The sequence below is a fragment of the Pelmatolapia mariae genome, linkage group LG5 (assembly GCF_036321145.2).
Source record: "Pelmatolapia mariae isolate MD_Pm_ZW linkage group LG5, Pm_UMD_F_2, whole genome shotgun sequence".
Lineage (NCBI taxonomy): Eukaryota > Metazoa > Chordata > Actinopteri > Cichliformes > Cichlidae > Pelmatolapia > Pelmatolapia mariae.
Window position 1 is genome coordinate 34169087 of NC_086231.1, and position 21918 is coordinate 34191004.

Here is a 21918-nt window from a genome sequence, read left to right on the forward strand (position 1 = left end):
TTAAGTTTAGGCTTAAAACTTTCCTTTTTGCTAAAGCATATAGTTTGGGCTGGATCAGGTGACCCTATAGGTGTATCTTGCTGGGGGATTCCCACAATGCATTGAGTATTTCTTCTTCAGTCACCTTTCTCACTCACTGTGTATTGACACATAGTCAGTCTCTTCCTGTTAAAAGGGAGTTTTTCCTTCCCACTGTCGCGAAAGTGCTTGCTCATAGGGGCTCATATGATTGTTGGGTTTTTCTCTGTATGTATTATTGTAGGGTCACCTTGCAATACCTTGAAGCAACTTTTGTTGTGATTTCACGCTGTATAAATAAAATTGAATAATTTCACTCTCCAAATTTGGAGCACAAACTTGCTAGATTAGACAATTACGGACTAGAGGTCTGGTTCACTCCCTTAAATTAGCAAAGGTGGTACCTCAGTGAAGTCCAGAAGCTAGCGCTTCTTGTTTAGGAGGTTGCTATGGAAGGAGAAACTAGCCATAGTGACAAAAACACATTAAGCCTAGATTATAATCCACTGCGGACGCAGACAGCTGGGGATCCGATGGCCATTTTGATATCCACTTGAAGTCCACCACTTGCGGAGCATACGTAGTTGGTGCAATCTCATGTAAGATAACAGTTTCCCATGCATTTTTTCCAGCTACAGCTTTATTAAGTTCACAAAAGTGTTAACAAAAATGCAACTTTAAAGGCCATTTATCCTACACATACTTTAGTTTACATCTTGTATACTTGTTTTTCTTTTATCGTCGTGGCTCTTCTTGCACCTAACTGAGGTAATCTTTGAGCCAAGAGCTGCATTTTGTGTCACAGCCTTTTCCACAACTGTCCGTGATGAACGCTGCTGACAACAAAGCAGAGGAACGGGAGAGAGCGCCTCTGGCTCCAGGCCCATGCATGGCCTGCAGCCTGGGAAGAAACGCCTTTCCCAGACACAACTCTCAGTACAGCAAGTACCACTACAAGTGAGCTCAAGTACTGTTTGAAAAGGCAAATGCTGGAGAAATGAAAGAAAGATTTCTGAAGTAATATATGCTTTTTTCTGTTGCCTCTTACAGTGGATTCTGTGAGCAGCATTCATTTTTGTACAAGCGGACTGCCCTGCCTCTGACAGACAGGGAGAGGAGCATCTTCAGGTTTCAAAAGTAGCATTAAACAACAGTAAAGGTCAGCCATTCAGGAAAACGTGGTGTACCAAACAGGCTCATTAAAACTGGTATCCTGCAAAATTATTCATTATAGCATTAAAGTGAAAGAGCACTTAGGATTGAGTTTCATGTAATGCCATCAGAGTAGAAGTCTGACCCACTGAAGTTATTATTAATATAAAACAGCTAATATTAATCTCTTCATGTTTTACTGAATTTAAAAACAACCACTAATACAAGATTGGAGACGCATCATTGGGACTGGTCAAAATAGTCCAATCAGAATACAGGAAACAGTATTATGGTCTCAGTGGAGAGCTCAGTAAGTTCTTTCGAGAGGGTGAGAGCAGATGTAGGCTCTGTTCTCCAGGACCTGTTTGGCAATCTTCTTGATGTTGGCATCGTTGTTCTCAGGAGAGTCTGAAACGAATTGAGACAAGAATCACAAACCACACCACACACTCCGATCAGACGTAAACACAGCACTTGATCATAGCGCTGGTTAGCTCTGCATTACTTAGAGGTCATTAAAAAAAGTGCACGGTGTGAAAATGAAAAGCAGCGGGTGGTTCCAGTGTTGGTATGTGCTGTTTGGTGGGGAAATTCCACAACACATGCAAGTCTTTTGTACCAAGATGTTGCTGAAAGAAGAAAAAAAGTCCCACACAGATCACGGTGCTGTTCTCAATTACCGTTTTGTGTTGTACTTACGTTTTTGCAGCTGAACCATCCAGTAATTGTTCTTAAAGAAGGCATCGTTGCAGAATGTGTTTGCAAGCAGCACCTAAAAAAAGCAACACCAGTAAACAAAGAATCCAGTTTTGACAGGAGAACTGTAAACATTTGGCACCTCTATCTGCAAATATTGTACACATAATTACTGAAAACCAAAGGTGGATTACATGCACCCTCACATTTATGGCTTTTAACTACAGTGCAGAGACAGCACAGCGCTGCCCATCTGAAACACAGAGGATAATATGAAGCATTCGCTGCCCTCTTTAAAAGCTTTCTTTCTTAAAGTCTTTGTGTTGAGGTTTTGTTTTGCATCGCTGTTTCTCATTACGCACAGGACTCTTTTTCAGTCGTGTACACTCCATCGTCCTGCCCTTCACCTAAATCTGCTCCAGGAACAACCGCTGTTCAAATGAAGGTAGTGTGCCACAGCTTTTACCTCAAATACATAGTAAAGAGAAAGTAATAAAAGTGACGGCGGGTTTTATTTAACAAGTCTAAACACAAGCTGATCAAAAGCCTAATTAAACACGTCAGCAAGTGAAAGAAAAAAAGAAAAAATTAATTGTTTTCAGAAGGAACCGCCGTGCTGCAGTAAGTGAAAACAGCCAAAACAAACCACACCAGATAAGATTATACGATTTAATAGAGCCTAATAGTGAGGAATAAAAATCACATTCAAATTCTCCGTGGGGACTTTGATTATGAACCGTAATGCTGGAACCATCCAAAGTAAACTTCTCACGAGCTGCTAGACTCTGAAATGTGTGAATGATGACATGTGCTCCTGTAGAAACCTCATCTGTGTGATGTCAAAGAACTAGTCTACCCACAAACATCAGTTTGGGTGGTAACCATCAAACTCACAAATAAAGCACTATACCATATCAATAACTAGGGTAGACTTTTGTGTACACACACACACACACACACACACACACACACACACACACACACACACACACACTGTGTTCAAAACAATTACACAATACGATAATGAAAAAGGATCAAATTTGATAAGATTGGCTGTGTGATGCAAAATGTGATTAGTAGTTCCCTCGTTCAAAATCAAAGCTTTTTATGGTCACGATTCAACTCGTAGCTTGTCGGCTTGTTTCAAGGCTTAAAACTAAATTTGTAATTCACCTCAAAGAGCAGAGACATATCCTGCTTTATGCTGTTGTTAATGTGAAAGTCTTGAGTGTTTGGCCAACAGCAGAGTGTGACTGCACTGCATGTTTGGGAGGTTCTGCATCTTACTAATAAATCAGGAAGCTCTACATCCGGTCCACTTCATGTGTACGTGGCATGTGTGTTACTGGGGACCTGAGTAAGTGCTTTGCTGAATGTGATTCGTCATACGTTGAGAAAGTTTGTCCGGTTAGGCCCCTCCAATGAGCCGTTTAAGGGAAACACTGCCAAAAGAAACAACTTGCAACCAAAGTGTCCTCATGCTGACGGTCGAAAACTCAAAGTGGGTCCTACAGAGACAGCTGGACAAGTGAACACGATTTGATCTGAATCTTTTTGTCTTTAGTTTCTTACGATAAATGTGGATGAGCAGTTCTCTAGCATTCGTGTTGAAATGTTGTCCAGAAGTGGTTGGCATGGCTCAAAATTTCACCCGCTGCATTTTCCTCCAACACTAAGACACAAGCTGAAATTACAGTTGTGTAAACTCCAATTCTTTACCGACTCCTCACGCACGTGAAAACATCAACTCAGCCGCTGTAGGTGTGAGCTGGGCTGCTGCAGGCTCTGCAGTGAACATACCGATGCTTATAGTGTGGGCTAAGTGAGGCAGCTGTTTACTGTCAGCCTTAAACAGCGTAAACACAGAGGAAGTGATGTGTACAGAAATCCTATGAGATCGATGGAAAACTGCTCTCGTTGTGGCAAACAAACAAGTTCAATATGAATATTTATTCTGCGTGTGCGAGACCTCTAAACTGTGTGAGTGTGCACAGAGCATACAAACCTCGTGGTCGTGATTCCTGAGGCCGATGCTAATGGAGCGGCTCGCTCTGGACAGGACGGCTGTCATAGCGTACATGTGGATCAGCACGTCTGCCACCCTCTTCAGGACGAGCTGTTCGTCCACTATGGTCTGACATCATCAGGGGATAGGAGGAGGGACATGTGAGGGACAGTTACCTCAACTTTAGCTTTTGTATTTTAGTGACGAAAACCTAGTCACTGTGCAAGTCCTGAAGAAGCACACGGTTAACTAGCATCGAGCTTTATTGTTGTCCTGTTGCCATGGGTAAAACATATGTGAATAAAACTAATGAAATGAATAAACTGACATAGTTTCCATTTCCATCTAGATTTCAGAGTGAAATAGCAGCTTGGGGCTGATGGGCAGTTAACACGTACTGCTAAGGAATGAGCTTTCCCTGCATTGTAACACTACAGATAATCAGTCCTGTAATGACACTGACTCAGCATTACTGTACAATTACAGCATGAGCTGTTAGAGCACAGTTTGTTAGTCAATCACTCCTTTCATTTAGTCAAGGCTTTGATCCATAGCAACAATTTTCTACTTAAATGCATCAGTTCCTCCACCCTGCCTCCAATGAGACCATCTTCTTTAATAGCTTTGTCCCAATTTCCTGAAAATATCATTAAAGAGAAGAAGAAATGATTTGCATGTGCTGTTAGGCTTTAAACTTTTCACTGCTTATTTTCTTACATGTAAGCAGCCTGAACCTTGATATTCAAACTCTTGGCAAACATTTAAGTCCTCTGAGGAAAGATTGACTGGTTTAGATCCAGCACGCACAAATGATACAGGAACTGAGAATCTGGAAAACTATCCGCCTACCAAAAGGTTTATAGCTTCTTTGGGTAAAGCTGTGATTACAAAAGCACAGTCGCAAAACACAACTTGAAGCAGCTGTGTAACAGACAAACACCACCGCTCATTATGAAACAACTTTTATATTTACATGATGAATGGGAAATTTGCTCATAGAAACTGGAAAGCTTTGAGCTGGAAAATCCCACAGCTGCTTTTCCAGAATCAATCAAACGCTACCTTCCCATATCTGTAGAGCAGGCTCTCCACAGTCGACCCAAACAGGCTGACGTTCTGCTCCAGCTTCTTTGCACTGTCCTGCAAATGGAAACAGAAGATTGAAGAGCCTCGACAAAAAACACTTCACTCATCTAACACCACAATTCTCTTACTTCCAAGCTGGGATGCACCACTCCATCTTTCCCCGTCAGACCGAGGTCTACTGAAGCTCCAAGCGAGGTCCTCAGTTTCTTGCTGACCATGCCTATCGCAAGACCTATATTTCCTTTCTTCATCTCCCTGAGGGCACAAACAACCACGGGCCTCTAAACACAAGCAAACAGCTCCATATTTTTCTTAGGAAGTGTGAACACAAGACAACTAACAGAAGGGGCGATGTAGGACTTAAAAGCAAAAACCTTCAAACCTCAACAACACCTTCAGATTCTTACTTTATTTTCCCTGTGAGGATTTTGCCAGCGTACTGCATTCCAGTGAGAGCGATGTACATCCTCAGGATTTCATTGGTACCCTGTGAGCAAACAGTGGAATTGGACTTAACACACAAAATGTTGTGGCACAAGAGCAGATGGGTGTCAGATTAATCAAGATCAAATCAGAGTTTTCTGTGTCACGGGAAGTGGCTCTCTGATGGTTGAACAGAGAACTCTTGTGAGCAGGCGATGTTTTGCCTTCAAAATCAGCTGGAAACGTGACGGTTTAACGATTTCTTTTATTTACTGCATGTCTTAAGTGAAATGCTGATTCTCTGCTGGGGGGACCATGTTTTATTCGTGCAGGCTGTTAGGCCGTACTGTACTCACGTCACAAATGAAGCCCAGCTGTAAAGTTACATGTACTGATTTGGTGATGCAGAAAATGTTTATACACTTGATACTAATCACATAACACACAAACCAAGCCGACCTCAGCTGCACAGTCGATAACCACCATAGTGAAACCTGTTATCTCTGACTAACGAAGAACGGATAGCTGCGTTGAACTTCCCTCGCACTGTACCCCTCGGGTGTGCGTGTATGAGTGTGTGGGATTGTCTGCTGTAGGAAAGCAGGGAATTTTGCTACATTGTATTTTCAAATTTGAAACTTTCTATCAGTAACAGTGAGTGTGACTGACACAGTGAGGGGTTTTGATAATGATGGGTCTGGAGCTTTCTATGTAAAGTGCCTGAAGATGATGTGTTTCACCTCAAAATGAACTGTTTACTTCAATTTCATCGATTAAGAGCTTTGTTTCAACAGTAAAATATGCCACCTGGTGGTTGCTGACATAATGAACCATCTCAACAGTCCAGCATCTTTCACACAAGGATTTTAAATTTGGCAGCACGGTGGTTAGCACTGTTGCCTCACAGCAAGGAGGCCCTGAGTTCAATTCCAGTTCCAGTTCTGGGGCCTTTCTGTGTAGAGTTTGCATGTTCTTCCCATATTTGTATGGGTTCTCTCCGGGTACTCTTGTCTTCCTCCCACAGTCCAAAGACATGCAGTTAGTGGGGTTAGGATAATAGGTGTGAATGTGAGTGCGAATGTTTGTCTCTGTGTTGTTAGCCCTGTAACAGACTGGTGACCTGTCCAGGGTGTACCCTGCCTATCGCCCTAAGACAGCTGGGATCGGCTCCAGCGACCCTGACAAGGTTAAGCAGAAGATTCAAATTCCCAATGACCAGAAAAATACTGGGATTTGTTAACAGTGTAGCAGCAGCATTACAGTTTGGAAGACAAGGTTTAACAAATGAACTGTTAACAGTTTTTTGATGTGTGTCATGGAGAGGAGAGGGGGGCACAGAGTTCATCTTAACTATGGCTGGACAAAAAGCTGAAGGGCAGGCAAGATTAGTTTTTTGAAAAGGAAACAAATACATACGGTTTTACTTTAGCACAAACCAAGACTATATCTAGCCCTCAGAGTTTAAACACTTATGTATGAGTACCTCAAAGATGGGCAGGATGCGGCAGTCCCTGACGAAGCGCTCAAAGGGATAGTTCTTAGTATAACCCAGACCTCCGAGCACCTGAAGAGCCTCGCTCACACAAATCCAGCCTCCCTCCGAGCTGAACACCTGTACCGAAGATGAGGAACACACACCGTGAGTAGCTTCATAAAAGTTTCACCTGAACACAGACGACAGAGCAAGTGGTACCTTGACCATGGCTGCCTCCAGAGAACAGTCTGGAATGCCCGGTCTGTCCATCATCCCTGCTGTCAGGTATGCCATGCTCTCCATCACGAAGGCATTGAGAGCCATCATTGCAAACTTCTCCTACAGAAAGCATAGAAATCACAATATTTAGTCACTTCTGATCAGACTGGAAGGTGTCACAAGCTTCTGTGTGAGGGGAGAGTAGAGCATACCTGGATCATACCAAACTCACTCAGGCTTTTGTTAAACTGCTTCCTGGTAGCGGCATACTCAGATGTAAGCTCTATAGAAGGCCAGACAGAGAAGCCAGACTTAATAAACTTAAAACACTCACAACTGCTACCCAGTTAAAACAACAGCTGAGTGCTTACCGATCAGCTTTTTAATCATTCCAGCACAGGAACTGCCCATACTGAACCTCCCCGAGTTCAGGATGTTCATGGCGATCTGTCCGACATGAAGCACATGTTTACAAATATTACAGAACCTCCGTTGTGTAGACAGATGAAGCTGGCTTTAGAGCTTACCTTAAATCCACCTCCAATTTCTCCTATCACGTTCTCTACTGGTACTGGGACATTATCGAAGGACAGCTCACAGGCTGAAAAGGTTACAGCGTTGAAACATAAATGACATGAAAATGGCCCAGCGTCTATCAAACTGCCTTTAAGTGTTGATGAAAGGCTTACTGTTGGATCCCCTGATGCCCAGTTTGTCCTCAGGCTTGCCGCTGGTGATCCCTCCAAAAGCCCTCTCCACAATGAATGCAGATATCTTGTCTTTCTTCACACCATCTACTTCCACCTCAGTCCTGGCGAACACGGTCATGATGTCCGCCATGCCTCCGTTTGAAATCCAGAACTGATGACGTGATTCAAGTCATGAGCTTTAGTCAGAGGCTGAGTTGAAGTCTGGATTAAAACTTGGTGGAAACGGTTCCTCTCACCTTGGAGCCGTTGATCAGGTAATGTTTTCCATCTTCAGACAGGGTTGCACGGGTCTGAATGGAGGCTGCATCACTGCCACTGTAACGGACAGGCTGAGTGTCAGTGGAGCAAAGACAGCTACATGCTCAGGCACATGGCGTAGATGCCATCATCACTGTGTTAAGGCTGGCTGATGCATCAAATTGGGTTTTCAATGATGACTTTGGCTCACAGTGATTTGAAAACAACCTCACTGTTTAGTTCAGCTCAAGCAAACAACACAATGAGCCTTTATCACCAAGTACTAACCAGAGTAGGGCTGTGCGATATGACCAAAATCTCATATCCCGATATAAGACATCTATCGTCCCGATAACGATATAAATCACAAAAATTTAATATTTTCTGTAAATTCTGTGAATCTCGGGCAGCTCGACTTGCGTGAAGTGTTTCCAGCTGGGCGTCGTGTACCTGGAGTCAAGTGTTTTAACCGATGCATGAAACGATACATTTTTAGACATACATTTGTACATATTGTAACAGCCGCCGTTTTCTTTGTGAGTATTTATTACACAGCGTGCTGCGGGGAAAAGCCTGTTCTAACATTTGAATCTAAGGTTTATTTTTTAGCACCTGACGGCTCTTTTTGGCTTCTCATCCGTAAACACTCTGCATACTCTTTCATGTGATTCAGTTTATTTTGAAAAGTCTCAACAGGATCTCGAGCTTTATTGTGAAAGGTTTATGTGGAAACTAAACCAGCGAACATGCGATGGTTTTACCGTCGTTGTTGCTAACGACAACGCATAAAAACAGGCGCTTGTCCGTCCGTAGTGTGGTTATATCAAATATAAGAGAAGGAGAGAACTTTAAGAAATTAATATAGCCACTACAGTGACCATCAAAACAATGAAAAAATATTGCCGTAAACAGTTTATTTTGCGACACCACGAAACAAACGATAGCGTAAAATGAAATGATAGATGTTTTTATATCGTCATCCGATATATATCGTTATATCGAACAGCCCTAAACCAGAGGATGGAAAAGTGGGAACACGGGTTCTGTGGGTGTTTCTGTGGAGTCCAATCCAAACAGTTAATGGTCTCTAGAAATACATAGTACTTCTAAAGTCATTGGGAAATGATTCAATATCTGTGACATCAGTTTTTATCTTGATTAAATAATATCCTGATTAATATTTAGGCTGTAATCATGGTGCTCTGTAGAGTGTCCTGAATCCTGTAACTGCCATCTTTAACCACCGTTTGATGCCCTGTGGGCGTTAACGCTGAGCAGTGACTGAGAATGAACCTGCAGATACAATCAGCTGAGACGCTTATTTTCAGGTTGCTGGGTTTAAAATGTAAACTGCAGCCAGTTACCTGGATGGAGCCTGACGCACACTGATTGTTTTCATACTGGGAAACTACTGGCAGTTCCCAGGCTACCCCACAGCCCCCTAGTAGATGCAACTGTAGAATAAATGTGATTTTTAGGAAAGCTGACATCTGATTTTGAGGTCAAGATCACCAGGATCGTTGCTTGTCTGAGATTTTCAGTAGCTGTACCTATGTTATGAATTTCAAAATCCTATGTCACCTTGCTCTCAGGTTATCTTATTCAAAAATTAGGGGGGCCACACCGCCTACCTCAGATGTTTTACCAGTCTTGTCCTGTCCAGCTTTTTTAAACCTGTGTGAAATGTAGCTTCAGCTTTCTGTTTCTTAGCTCACAGGAGGGACACACTGGTTTACTGCTGTTGTACCACATCTGCTTCAAGGTTCAAAATATTGTGTGTTCATAGAGGGTTCACAGAGCTATGTTCTTCTGCATAGTGAGTGTTTGTTTGAGTTGATGTTGCCTTCCTCCCAGCTTACAGCAGTTTGGCAACTCTCCTCTGACATTTTCTCTTTTTCTGACTAAACCCTACAGATGGCTGTATGAGACAATCCCAGTAGTTTCCGAGATACAAGAACCAGGCCACATTCAAAGCCACTAAAACCACCCTTCTTCCCCACTCTGATGCTGGGTTTGAATGAGTTTATATGCCTAAATGACTCTGATCTTGAGTTGCTGCCTTGTGACTGGACGATCAGATATTTGTTCTAATAAGCAGTTCAACAGGTGTACCTAATGAAGTGTCCAGTGGGTGTAGAGATAACCTGTTATTTGTGTTGATCAGACTGTGCTTCACTGCTGTATGAGCAGAGTTGGAGCCACAGAGGAGAACGCTGCGGATGAAATGTGCATGGTGTTCTTTACCTTCCGGGCTCTGTCAGACAGAAAGCTGCGATGTGCTCCCCTGAGGCCAGCTTGGACAGATACTTTTTCTTCTGGGCTTCATTGCCTGCTATCAGGATCCCCTGAGAGCCCACAAATGTGTTAGCAAATCCTCCAGATTGTCCACATTGCAGACACAACTCCGTAAGAGTATTGTATTTTTACCTTCAGTCCAATGGCTTGATGAGCAGCCAGTGTGACGGCGATGGAGCCGTCTAAGGCGATAATCTCATTCAGTCGTGCATAAATGGTGTGGGATAATCCAAGACCCCCTGGGATTGAAAAACAAATGATAAACAATAAAAACAGAAACTGCCCCACTGCGAGACACAGTGGGGCAGTTTCTGCATTTCCATCTAGCATGGATGTGTCAGAGAGACAGCTGTGGAGCCATGATGAAGTCAGGATCATGGTGATGTTTCAGGGAAACCCCACTACGGTCGATATGTAGCTTTGACTTTCTACAAACTTATTTGGGACAAATAAATACTACATGACGACTGTTTGCTGATACCCCAGACACTTAACTATCGGTCATTTGTAGTTAAGAAATCTGTACGTCTAGAAGCTGCACTGAAGCAGGAACCATATCTAAATCTAACAGCATGCCACCTGTTCATTAAAGCATTTATGTGCTGAGCTCAGACAGAGTACCATTTAGATGTCAAGTGTGAGAGCTTAATTGAACCTCTTGTGCCATAAAATACACCCAAATATACTGACCTGATACTTGAAACGCTGCTGATTAACAGCAGATAACATACTAATATACTCATAAAGTAATGACGTTAAATGTTTAAGGTCCATTCAAACAGTATTTCAGTAATTTAAACGCTCTGGGATTCATGTCTCCATATGTAAAACAAAGCTGTTTGTAGAGTCTGTGATCTTCTTCTTCTTACTTCTGTTTATCCTCAACACCAGACCTGCCATAGCAGATGGCTGCCATCACTGACCCTGAATATGCCAATTAAAACGGAGTTCTTCTTCCCCACAGTTGCAAAGTGCTTGATTACAGGGGATTGCTGGGCTTCTCTCTAATACCATACAGTTGTCATCAGCAGTGCCACGAGATGAATGCTTTGTTTTAAACTGACATACATTAAAAAAAATGTTCTGGGAAGTTAAATCCCCACAGTGGGTGCAGCTACATATATCTGTGCAGCACAGATATGATGCCAGATGTAGTTCCTGATGCAACCCTTCCATTATCCAGTCTTGGCTGGCACTAAGTGTACACTAGCTTGCAACCTCCTGAGGCTGGGCTTATGACCAGATGTAATACCATCTGGAAAGCATCTGATTGACAACTGCCTCATTTTTTAGCATGATAATGAATCCAAACACAGTAGCAGCGCAGCAAAGCCATACCTGGATAGACAAACACACAGTGCACACTATCGGTCATACATTGGCCTCCCCAGAGCCCAGACCCCAACATTATCGAGATCATCAACACAGAACAGAACAAAAGGCAGCCAACATCCAAACAAGAGCTTTGAATATCATCCAAACAGCCTGGAGAGATATTCCTGAAGAATACTTAAACAAAGCTGCCTGAGATAGTTCAGACTGTAAAGATGGTCATACAAATATGGAGTTTCAACATTATTGGAATTGTACAAACTGTGTTTGTTATGTTTACACATTTCAATAAATCTCTCTGTGTATTTCCCATTTTCTGAGCAGAATGTAAAGAAATGAAGGACAGCTCCAGCACATTAGTGTAAATCACTAGCTTGAAACCATAGATTATATATAAAATATGGATCCAGCCACTGTGACGTCATGCTCAGCACTTTGAATGTTGCCATCTTGGTTTTCTGAAACCAGCTGTTATGAGCTAAATGTGGGTCTGACTGAGAAACCAAAGGTCACTGCACGCTCATGCATAATGACCTGTCAATCAACCGGTAGGCTGGCTACCATGGATTATACCAACCATTTGGACTGGAAGGAAAGCATAATTTCTTCTTCTTTCTTTTTTTTTTTTATGCTGTGTTCAATAAGACTAGAACTAACATTAAATACTATCATCAGGAGATTTGCTAAGCTCAAATAGCAACAGGGCATGAACATAATCAGAGCCCTTCCTTTCATCTCAAAAATCCTTGAAAGTAGAGCTGGGCGATAAAACGATAACGATATGTATTGCGAAATAACTTTTTCTCGATAGAAAAATTTAACTATTGCGATAGGCCTCATCTCTCTTGTCCTCTTAAAAAAACAAAACAAAACAAAAAAAAAAAAACAGCCAATCCAAATTGAGTAGCGCAGAGCCGAACCAATCACAGCCGCAGCGTCACGTCACATGACTTGTTACGTACAGCACAAGTGCCAAGCCGCACGTGTGTATTTGTTTGGGAAGCAGGCAGCCGCGCCGCCCGGGTAATGAAGGAAATGAGTTTGCCGACTAGAGAAAAATCAACCGAGAGCGTGAGCGAAGGTTACCGAAGAGAAAACCGATGATGGTTCCAATGCCGGAGAGATTGTCGAACGGAAGGGCCATAGAAGTTCCGTAGTGTGAAGGTATTTCGGCTATTTCAAGTCGAGTAGCGTGCACTGTAAATTGTGCCGAAAGCAAGTCTGGAAATACAATAAACCGGTGCGTGCTCAATCTCTGACTGAAAGCGCTAATTCGTCATTCGGCTTTTGTCAGACTAAAGTCACTGTTAAAACTGTTTGAAAAGCTAAGCTATACAACAAGGAGAGATTGAGAATTTCCTTTTAGTTCTCAGTTTATTTGATATTGACAAAAGTTAGTCAATTTTGTCTGTTCTTCTGTAAAACGAACTAAGATTTATTTTTAGAATTAAAATTTTGTTTCTAAGTGGAATTGACAATTTAGTAGTCTGTTTTGTTTGTTCTATTTTGAAACTTAAACGCTTTAGCGGCTGCCTTTTGTGTAGTTTGCAATATTTGCCTTTATTTATCTGAAACTGAAGTCTCATGTATAGGGATGGGTACCGGTGTCTGGTGCCATGATGGCACCGGTTCTGACATAAACGGTAGTAACCAGACCGAAAAGCAGCGCACATTTCGGTGCTTTTTTTCCTGAGCCAATTCTAGCCAATCATTTTACGTTTCCGAGGATAGTAGGCGGGTCCAGGTACGTACGCTCTTTTAGAGCAGAGCTACAGATTAAAAATGCCCAAGGCAAAGCGGTCAAAAATCTGGCTGTACTTCACAGCAAAAGATGCAAACTCAGCAGCCTGCAACAAGTGCTTTAAGCTGATACTGTGATACTGTCAAAGGAGGTAACACCTCAAATCTGATGAAACACCTGGCGACGCATAGCGGTTTTTTTTTAAAGCCGAGAAATGCGCCGTGTTTGATAGCTTGCTGCGAGACCTCACACCGAGCACATCTACTGCGGGTGTGGTGCCTGTTATCGGACCCGGAGTTAGCACCATCCCCCAAAAACCCGAAGAGGAGAGTCCTGGCCCCTAGCCCTGCCAGTGTAGCAGAAATGATGACGGATGATGATGGCAGCAGCAGCCGTTCTTCTCTGCGTGAGTAGCTTAATGTTGTTCATGTGTAATTTACGTTGAGTAGGCTAACCACGTTATTACATTAATGCATGTAAGGTAAACTAGCAAACACCGTCGTAGTTACATGCGGCTGTCTTCTTGTTTGACGGCAGCACTGCTTCCAGCCAAGAGTAATACCATATATGCCCTAAAGCTGAAGAAAAGGCTTACATTGTTATCTTTTTACAAAAAAACAGCTAAACATGAGAGGTTTTTGGACAAAGTTTGTGTTTTTTCCATTGATTAAGCACTGCTTCCAACCAAGAGTGATACCATATATGCCCTATAGCTTCAGAAAAGGCTAACATTGTTATCTTTTTACAAAAAAAAAAACAAAAAAAAAACCAGCTGAACATGAGAGGTTTTAGGACAAAGTTTGTGTTCTCCATTCTTTAAGCACCGGTTTGAGCACCGTTTAAGCACCGGCACCGTTTCAAAAGTACCGGTTTGGCACCGGTATCGGATAAAACCTAAACGATACCCATCCCTACTCATGTTCCTTAAGTACATCTACCCTGTTGAACTTATTATGGGAAATAAATATTTAAATCAAAACAAGCTGCAGATTATTTCACATTTTACTCGTGAGCAACGGCACATTTAAATCTTACAAATATAGTTATTTGGCTTATATCGTGATTTATATCGTTATTGCCTGAAATGAAAAAAACATATCGTGATATGAAAAAATCTTATATCGCCCAGCTCTACTTGAAAGAGTAGTTGTCAAACAGCTAACAGATCATCTGCAGAGGAATGGCTTATTTGAAGAGTTTCAGTCAGGTTTCAGAGCTCATCACAGCACAGAAACAGCTTTAGTGAAGGTTACAAATGATCTTCTTATGGTCTCTGACAGTGGACTCATCTCTGTGCTTGTCCTGGTAGACCAAAGTGCAGCATTCGATACTGTTGGTGGTTGTGGTTTGTATCATATCCAATTACACACTAAGTTTAATTATGGAGTTCCACAAGGTTCAGAGGTAGGACCAATTCTGTTTACATTATATATGCTTCCATTAGGAAGTATCATCAGAAGGCATAGCATACATTTTCACTGCTATGCATGAAGCCAGGTAACACACACCAATTAGTTAAACTGCAGGAATGTCTTAAAGACATAAAGACCTGGATGGCCTCTGATTTTCTGCTTCTAAATTCAGATAAAACTGAGGTTATTGTACTCGGCCCTGAAAATCTTAGAAATATGGTATCTAACCAGATTCTTACTCTGGATGGCATTACCTTGGCCTCCAGTAACGCTGTGAGGAACCTTGGAGTCATTTTTGACCAGGACATGTCCTTCAATGCACATATTAAACAAATATGTAAGACTGCTTTTTTCCATTTGCACAACATCTCTAAAATTAGAAATATCCTGTCTCAGAGTGATGCTGAAAAACTAGTTCATGCATTTATTACTTCCAGGCTGGACTACTGTAATTCTTTATTATCAGGATGTCCTAAAAACTCCCTGAAAAGCCTTCAGTTAATCCAAAATGCTGCAGCAAGAGTCCTGACAGGGACTAGAAAGAGAGAGCAGATTTCTCCTGTATTGGCTTCCCTTCATTGGCTTCCTGTTAAATCCAGAATTGAATTCAAAATCCTGCTCCTCACATACAAGGTCTTAAATAATCAGGCCCCATCTTATCTTAATGACCTTGTAGTACCATATCACTCTACTAGAGCACTTCGCTCTCGCACTGCAGGCTTACTTGTTGTTCCTAGAGTATTTAAAAGTAGAATGGGAGGCAGAGCCTTCAGTTTTCAGGCCCCTCTTCTGTGGAAGCAGCTTCCAGTTTGGATTCAGGAGACAGACACTATCTCTACTTTTAAGATTAGGCTTCAAACTTTCCTTTTTGCTAAAGCATATAGTTAGGGCTGGATCAGGTGACCCTGAATCCTCCCTTAGTTATGCTGCAATAGACGTAGGCTGCCGGGGGATTCCCATGATGCATTGAGTATTTCTTCTTCAGTCACCTTTCTCACTCACTATGTGTTAATAGACCTCTCTGCATTGAATCATAGTTGTTAATCTCTGGCTCTCTTCCACAGCATGTCTTTATCCTGTCTTCCTTCTCTCACCCCAACCGGTCGCAGCAGATGGCCCCGCCCCTCCCTGAGCCTGGTTCTGCTGGAGGTTTCTTCCTGTTAAAAGGGAGTTTTTCCTTCCAACTGTTGCCAAAGTGCTTGCTCATAGGGGGTCATATGATTGTTGGGTTTTTCTCTGTATGTATTATTGTAGGGTCTACCTTACAATATAAAATACCTTGAGGTGACTGTTCTTGTGATTTGGTGCTGTATAAATATATAAATAAATAAAAGTGAGTTGAAATAAATGCCACTAGGGGTGTCCACACAATCAGACTTCTTTTCTGCAACCACAGGAGGAAGTTGCCCTCTGCTGGCCAATGATAAGAATGCAAGTTTCAGGCACTGCTGCACCGGCTTTGCTTTTCAGAAACAGGAGCTGCATCCATCTGTTATGTATAGTGCAATGTTGAAACTAACTAGTAGCCTTAGAAGAGTTGTGTATACAAGCTAAATAGTCACACAAATTATATGAGGGAGGAGTCGTGCTTAAAAAATACCCTAAATAAAAGAATGTAAAAATAAGTAACAACACAGATCAAAGTATTAGTATGACGTCCAGAACATTGCTCTTAACTTCTAACTTCACTTTGGGGCAAAGTCGGGTGGAGTTAAAGTTCATCTCAAAAATGCTTTGAAATCAATTTTCACTCATATTTTAAGATGGATCCCGAGACACGAGACTGGCTTTTAGAAGGGCTTTGTTAAAATCATCTCACCGTATTCTTCAGGAATCATGATTCCAAACAGCCCGAGATCCTTCAACCCCTGCAGAGTCTCCGGGGGGATTGTGGCCTCTCGGTCAATTTTTGCTGAGTCAACTGGCAAAGAAACCCCAAAACAAACAAAATCCAGCAATTCCAATGTCAGTCATTTAATTCCTCTGATAAATCATATCTGAAAGTCATTAATCACATGCATGTACTCAATTCCCACCTCACCATCATCACTGAAGAATTTCTCTACCGGTGCAACAAACTGCTTTATCTCCTCCAACTCATCATTTCCAATTTCCGGATAAGGGAAGACCTCAGCCTGGAGAACAAAACAGGCCTTTTTAGAGATCGTAACAGGGTTATGGATCTGTGTTAACGTCTAAGTCATATTTTTGTGTTATATAGTTATATGCTTCTAATCCATCATGTGGTGACAGTGTGAAGCATGAAATCCTGCAGACAAAGCTGATGTTCATATTAAATACGAGAAAGGAGAAAAAGGTCATGTCCCTAATTCTGACTGTGGCCTGGGCTGGTTTTAAATGATTCTGAACCAGCTCACCTGCCCATCAGTCTCCAGAGTTTACTCAGAATGGTGCAGAAACCACGCAGCGAGTGGCAGGTACAGAACTGTAAGACTGCAGGGAGCAGAAACTTGACTGAAAAGTAAAAGCCGGTGTGGTGAATCCCTGTTCTGTTCTGATTGGAGAATCAAGAGCATGATTCCCCTGTGCTGACCTGCCTTGTGCCAAAAGTAAAGACTGCTGTTGCTGTGTAGGGAATCTTTTCTCTCCACACTCTGTGATCCTTGAAGCTATCACAGCACTGTAAGGGTTGTTGGTAACCATGTGCATCCCTTTATCGCCATGATTTACCATCTTTTAATGGCCTTTTCCAGACTCCAGAAACAAATCCTGCAGAGAGACCTTGGGATGTGTTACAGTAGGAGACTGAAAGCGTGAACATGCTGCAGGAACAGTGTGATGGTTCATGTCAACATGGAGGAATCTAAAGGAAGACGTTACCACTGTGTGAGATAAACCGACCTTCCTACACGGTAGCTGGTTTTACTTTGGGTAGATATTTAAAGTCTCTTTCACCATTTACTCCAAACAGGTGTTACAGTGCCTCAGCCTCAGTTTTTTCAAGCTTCCCTGCATTTTATGTGTCTTATTTTTCTGGTGTTGTGTCTAAAGCCCTTTGCTTCTTAAACGATACGTCTTTCAAAGCTACAACGGTGGTGATTGTTAGCTTTGAATATAGTTATCATCTAAAGTACAAAGTCTTTTCTGAGACGACTTCCTCCGCCCATCACTAACTTTGGTGAGGCTTTCTGGCAGCTCTTTACCTTGTTCACTTGACCGAGGAACAGATCCTTCGCATACGCCAGGTGTCTGGAGTGAGTTTTAATGCTCCTCCGCTGCTGTAGTCTCAGCTCTTCTTGCCCAGCATGCCTCGCGTGACAGCCAAGCAACCGCTGTCCGATTCGAAAGGTTCGAGAGAAGACGATTAATCTGTTCATGTTCATCATTCTATTAGCAGAAAGCTCTCTACTTCATATAGCCATCGGTCTGCTCCCGAACCCAATCAGCAAAGTACCTTTCCCCCGTTTCTGTCCCATGCTGATGACGTAACAGATATGTTCGAGAGGCGTTCTCTGACCCATGTAAACTATAGACTTACAAGTGTGAACGGTCTTCTAACACATACATACCGAGCTTACTGGCAGTGTAACTTTGAATTAAAAATTATGTTTTGTTTTGTTTGTGTTTGTTTTTACAAAAAAAAATCTAAATCAATATCTTTGTAAAAACTAACTCTCTTACCAACTTTGATTTTTATTTTTCACGTGTTCTTTACAGAAGACCGTGGTCATAAAGATTGTGACTTTTAAAAAGTGTTTGTTGAATTATATTTTTATTTTATTTACCATGTTATCTGTATATAATGTGTATGTTCACTCATGTTTCATTACTAAAAATATGCAATTCATATTTGCAGCTTTCAAGTAGAGCAATCCCAGGAAAAAACAAAAACAAACCCATACGTGACTCCATGATCCTCCGTCTCGCTGACTATAAGCCCTTGAATTTAAAGTTGGAAAACACAAGACCTTTAAAGAAATTAAATTTCGTGTATGTCATGAGTACTAGTGCCATTGGTTTTTTGAAATTTCCGACGGTGCTTGAACATATCATAGTAATACCTGCAGGACTCCACTAGATGACGTATTGTGCAAAGAAACCACTCAGCCCTAGAGTAGAGAGGGCTCTGCTTCTGACTTGTGCTGGAAACTGGACCTAAATGATGGACAATAACTTTTTTCTTTTCTTTATCCACTGTCATGTGTGTAGAATAATTTTCACCACCAACTAAGATATTTAAAAGCTGTATAAATAAAAGAAATAAAAGAAAAATATGCACACACCCTACTGACAGAAATAAAAACCTGGAGCTGATTTGCTTTTGTATCATTGAATGTGTACTTGTCTAATACATGCTGTTCTTTGCTGGCAAAGGAAATGAAGCCCTGTACTTGGTCCCTCCCGGCTGCATGATGACGTTGTCCTGCTGACACTACGGATGTGGCCCTCATTGCTGGAATCTATTTTTAGATCCAGCCTCAAGGGCCAGACAGACAAACAGGGCAAACTGTCACTCAGACCACCTGCCACAGTTAGGCAAGTAGCCAAGGCATGCTGGCTGTGCGAGACTGAAAAAAGAATAAGAGTACTGCAGTTGTGACCTTCATCAGAGGCTTCAACTTCCTGAGAATTTTGTTTAGGTTGATAGAAATATCTCAGTGTCCCTGGTGGCCTCTGTATTGTTGGAGCTACGTGAAGGGGAGGAAAATAGAAACACATATGTATCACTCATGGGCAGGGCAGTATAGCTGCAGCCGAGGACAGTGGATATCATATCCTCACTATTGTTTCATGGAATGTAGGGATTTTAAAGGGGAGTTCCACTAAATTCACACATAAAGGTCATTTTATTCGTCACAAGGTAGTACTCGCCCTGTTGGAGTACTTGTACAATGTTTTCTGTGCTGCTGAATTTAAAGCTGAAAATAAAATCTAGATGATGTTGTCAGGTCAAAGTGAGGATGTGGAGTTTCAGGTTTGTATGAAAGTTCATGACCAATACAAGATAATACATAAATGCATGAATACATGCATAGTGTGCACTAAATCTAATAATGGAAACACTCTAAGAAGACCAATCTAGTCTCAGTTACTGTAGATAGTCCTGTCCATGCACACTCTGTTTCAGGAGCCAGTGGTTAACTACCAGGGTTGATAGTTTTAACCCCTGCCCACCCTGCTCTTGAGCAAGACATTGATCCCCAAAGTGTAAACACTGGCAATGCTAGATATTTCAAAGCACTTTATCCATCTAGAGTAGACTGTGTACTGTCAGACTGGCTGTAGGCTGAGTATACAAAAGCCAAAAAAAAGTCTGGTTCCACAACTATGCAGTCTATTTTAATTCAATAAAATCTACATAAGGGACACTAGGCAACCTTTAAGAAGAATAGGCTATAAAGACTGAATATATCACATATACATATTAAAAAACAGTCCTTTAAAGGCCCTAGTTTCTACAGCCCTAGGACCAATGTTCCCTCTAATTTTTCATGTGTCTGAGCGAACATACAAACTCCCTGAGCGATCCCTTGGACCACTGTGAGCGACATCAGACGTGTGCACTGTGGTCACGCCAGCATCGAATCCATCCAAGTTACATGGTTTATTAAAATAATCAAATTACAGCGTTTACATTTATATTAGACTACTTTTAATTAACTGCTTTAGCCCACTTACAATGAAAATTAATAAATAAATCTTGTTCATGAGCTGTGTAGTATGTTAACATTATTGGAAGTAAAAATAACTTGAACTCCAATTTCGAAAACACAACTTACTTTTTTTATTTATTTATTTTTTTATAAAGCTCTGACTTGTATTATGAGTCTGTGGTCTGGGAGAGAGTCCTGTAACTCTCTGTCTGCAAAATACAGTATATAATGACCAATGTTGGGCAATTAATTATATAGTTACTTCTTCAAAAAAGTAACTCAGTTTGGCAAACAAAGTTTTTTGCAGCTATTTTTTTAAATGCAGCCAATGCATTTTTAGATAAACATTTTAAACTATTTACAGACCAATCAGCTGTTTTGCATCAAATTTGATGCCACACAAATTATTTGTGCCACTCCAAAATTAATTTCTGTCCACTATGAGATAAAGGAGAACAACAGCCTGATACCTGCAGGCCTGACAACAGGAGATGTATCACTCCTGTAACACCTGTAACATTCAGCAGTCGCCTCATTTTCTGACACACACAACAAAACTACACAACACACTAACTACACAAGATTTGCGCTAAACGTCTCAAATCTCTCACATCTCAAAACACCGCCGTCACTCCTAAAACTTCCCCCCGTTTCTTAACAACTAAATGCCACGTTGCCATATGATTTTTTGATTGGTCGACATGGTACTTTTTTGGACCAATAGGAAAGGTGGGGGGTGGGGTTTGTTTTTGCTCACAGGCTTTCGAGCCTTTTTTCTTATAAAACGCCGTTTTTACCGTTTCTTCCCGCAGTAAATATAAACAACGACAGTATTCAGGAAGAAAACCAAACGTTGCATATTTTTATCACAACTCTGGTTTTACGTGGCCTATCAACACAATTTAAAAACTGGTATAAAGTCTCCACTTTTTCCGTCAATTGTTCCGTCTGTCCTGCTCACATCTCCAATGGTTGTACACGTTGTCATTAACGTGGCTTCACTCTACATCAGCCACATAAGGATGCTGTCATAGCCTGTCCACGACGTTGATTAGCTGCGTATATACGAATATAAATCGCATTATTGGCTGAACTATGGGATAAGGTGGCATCGTTCTAATCCCATATGGGAGCAGCCAGTTACTCACTGACTAACACTGCAAAACAGGATTGTTGAAGTATTAATTTCAATTCAGGTTAGATTTTTTTGTGCGCAACGCAGATTTTCTGTGCGCAGAGACCGTGCCAGCAGTGCGCAATTGCGCACGTGCGCAGCTTAGAGGGAACATTGCCTAGGACCATCATTGGGTAGAGAAGCACTCTTGAGAATATTCTATGACTGCTCTCAGAAATGTAATATTGACACCTTTAGGAAGAATGAAGAAGCAGCCAGAGGTTCTGGAGCTTTAGTACATCTTTTCCACTGATGCAGTGCCAGTGGCTAAAATAGAACTCTTTAAACTCTTTAAAGACCATACTGCTACAAAAAAAGCACCACATGCT

General features: G+C 41.7%; 1 protein-coding gene across 1 annotated transcript; it reads right to left on the minus strand.

The window, feature by feature from the left end:
- Nucleotides 1-638: 638 nt before the first annotated feature.
- On the minus strand, nt 639-18237 carry acad9 (acyl-CoA dehydrogenase family, member 9). The gene is made up of 18 exons (XM_063474838.1): nt 17965-18237; nt 16842-16935; nt 16620-16721; nt 10448-10554; nt 10265-10365; nt 8020-8098; nt 7763-7934; nt 7601-7674; nt 7445-7520; nt 7286-7356; nt 7074-7193; nt 6864-6992; nt 5365-5444; nt 5086-5212; nt 4934-5011; nt 3872-4000; nt 1870-1942; nt 639-1578 (listed from the first exon to the last, which is right to left on the minus strand). The coding sequence occupies exons 1-18, from the start codon at nt 18145-18147 to the stop codon at nt 1478-1480; spliced, it is 1896 nt and encodes a 631-aa protein (XP_063330908.1). The 5' UTR covers nt 18148-18237; the 3' UTR covers nt 639-1477.
- Between the last annotated feature and the right edge of the window lie 3681 nt (nt 18238-21918).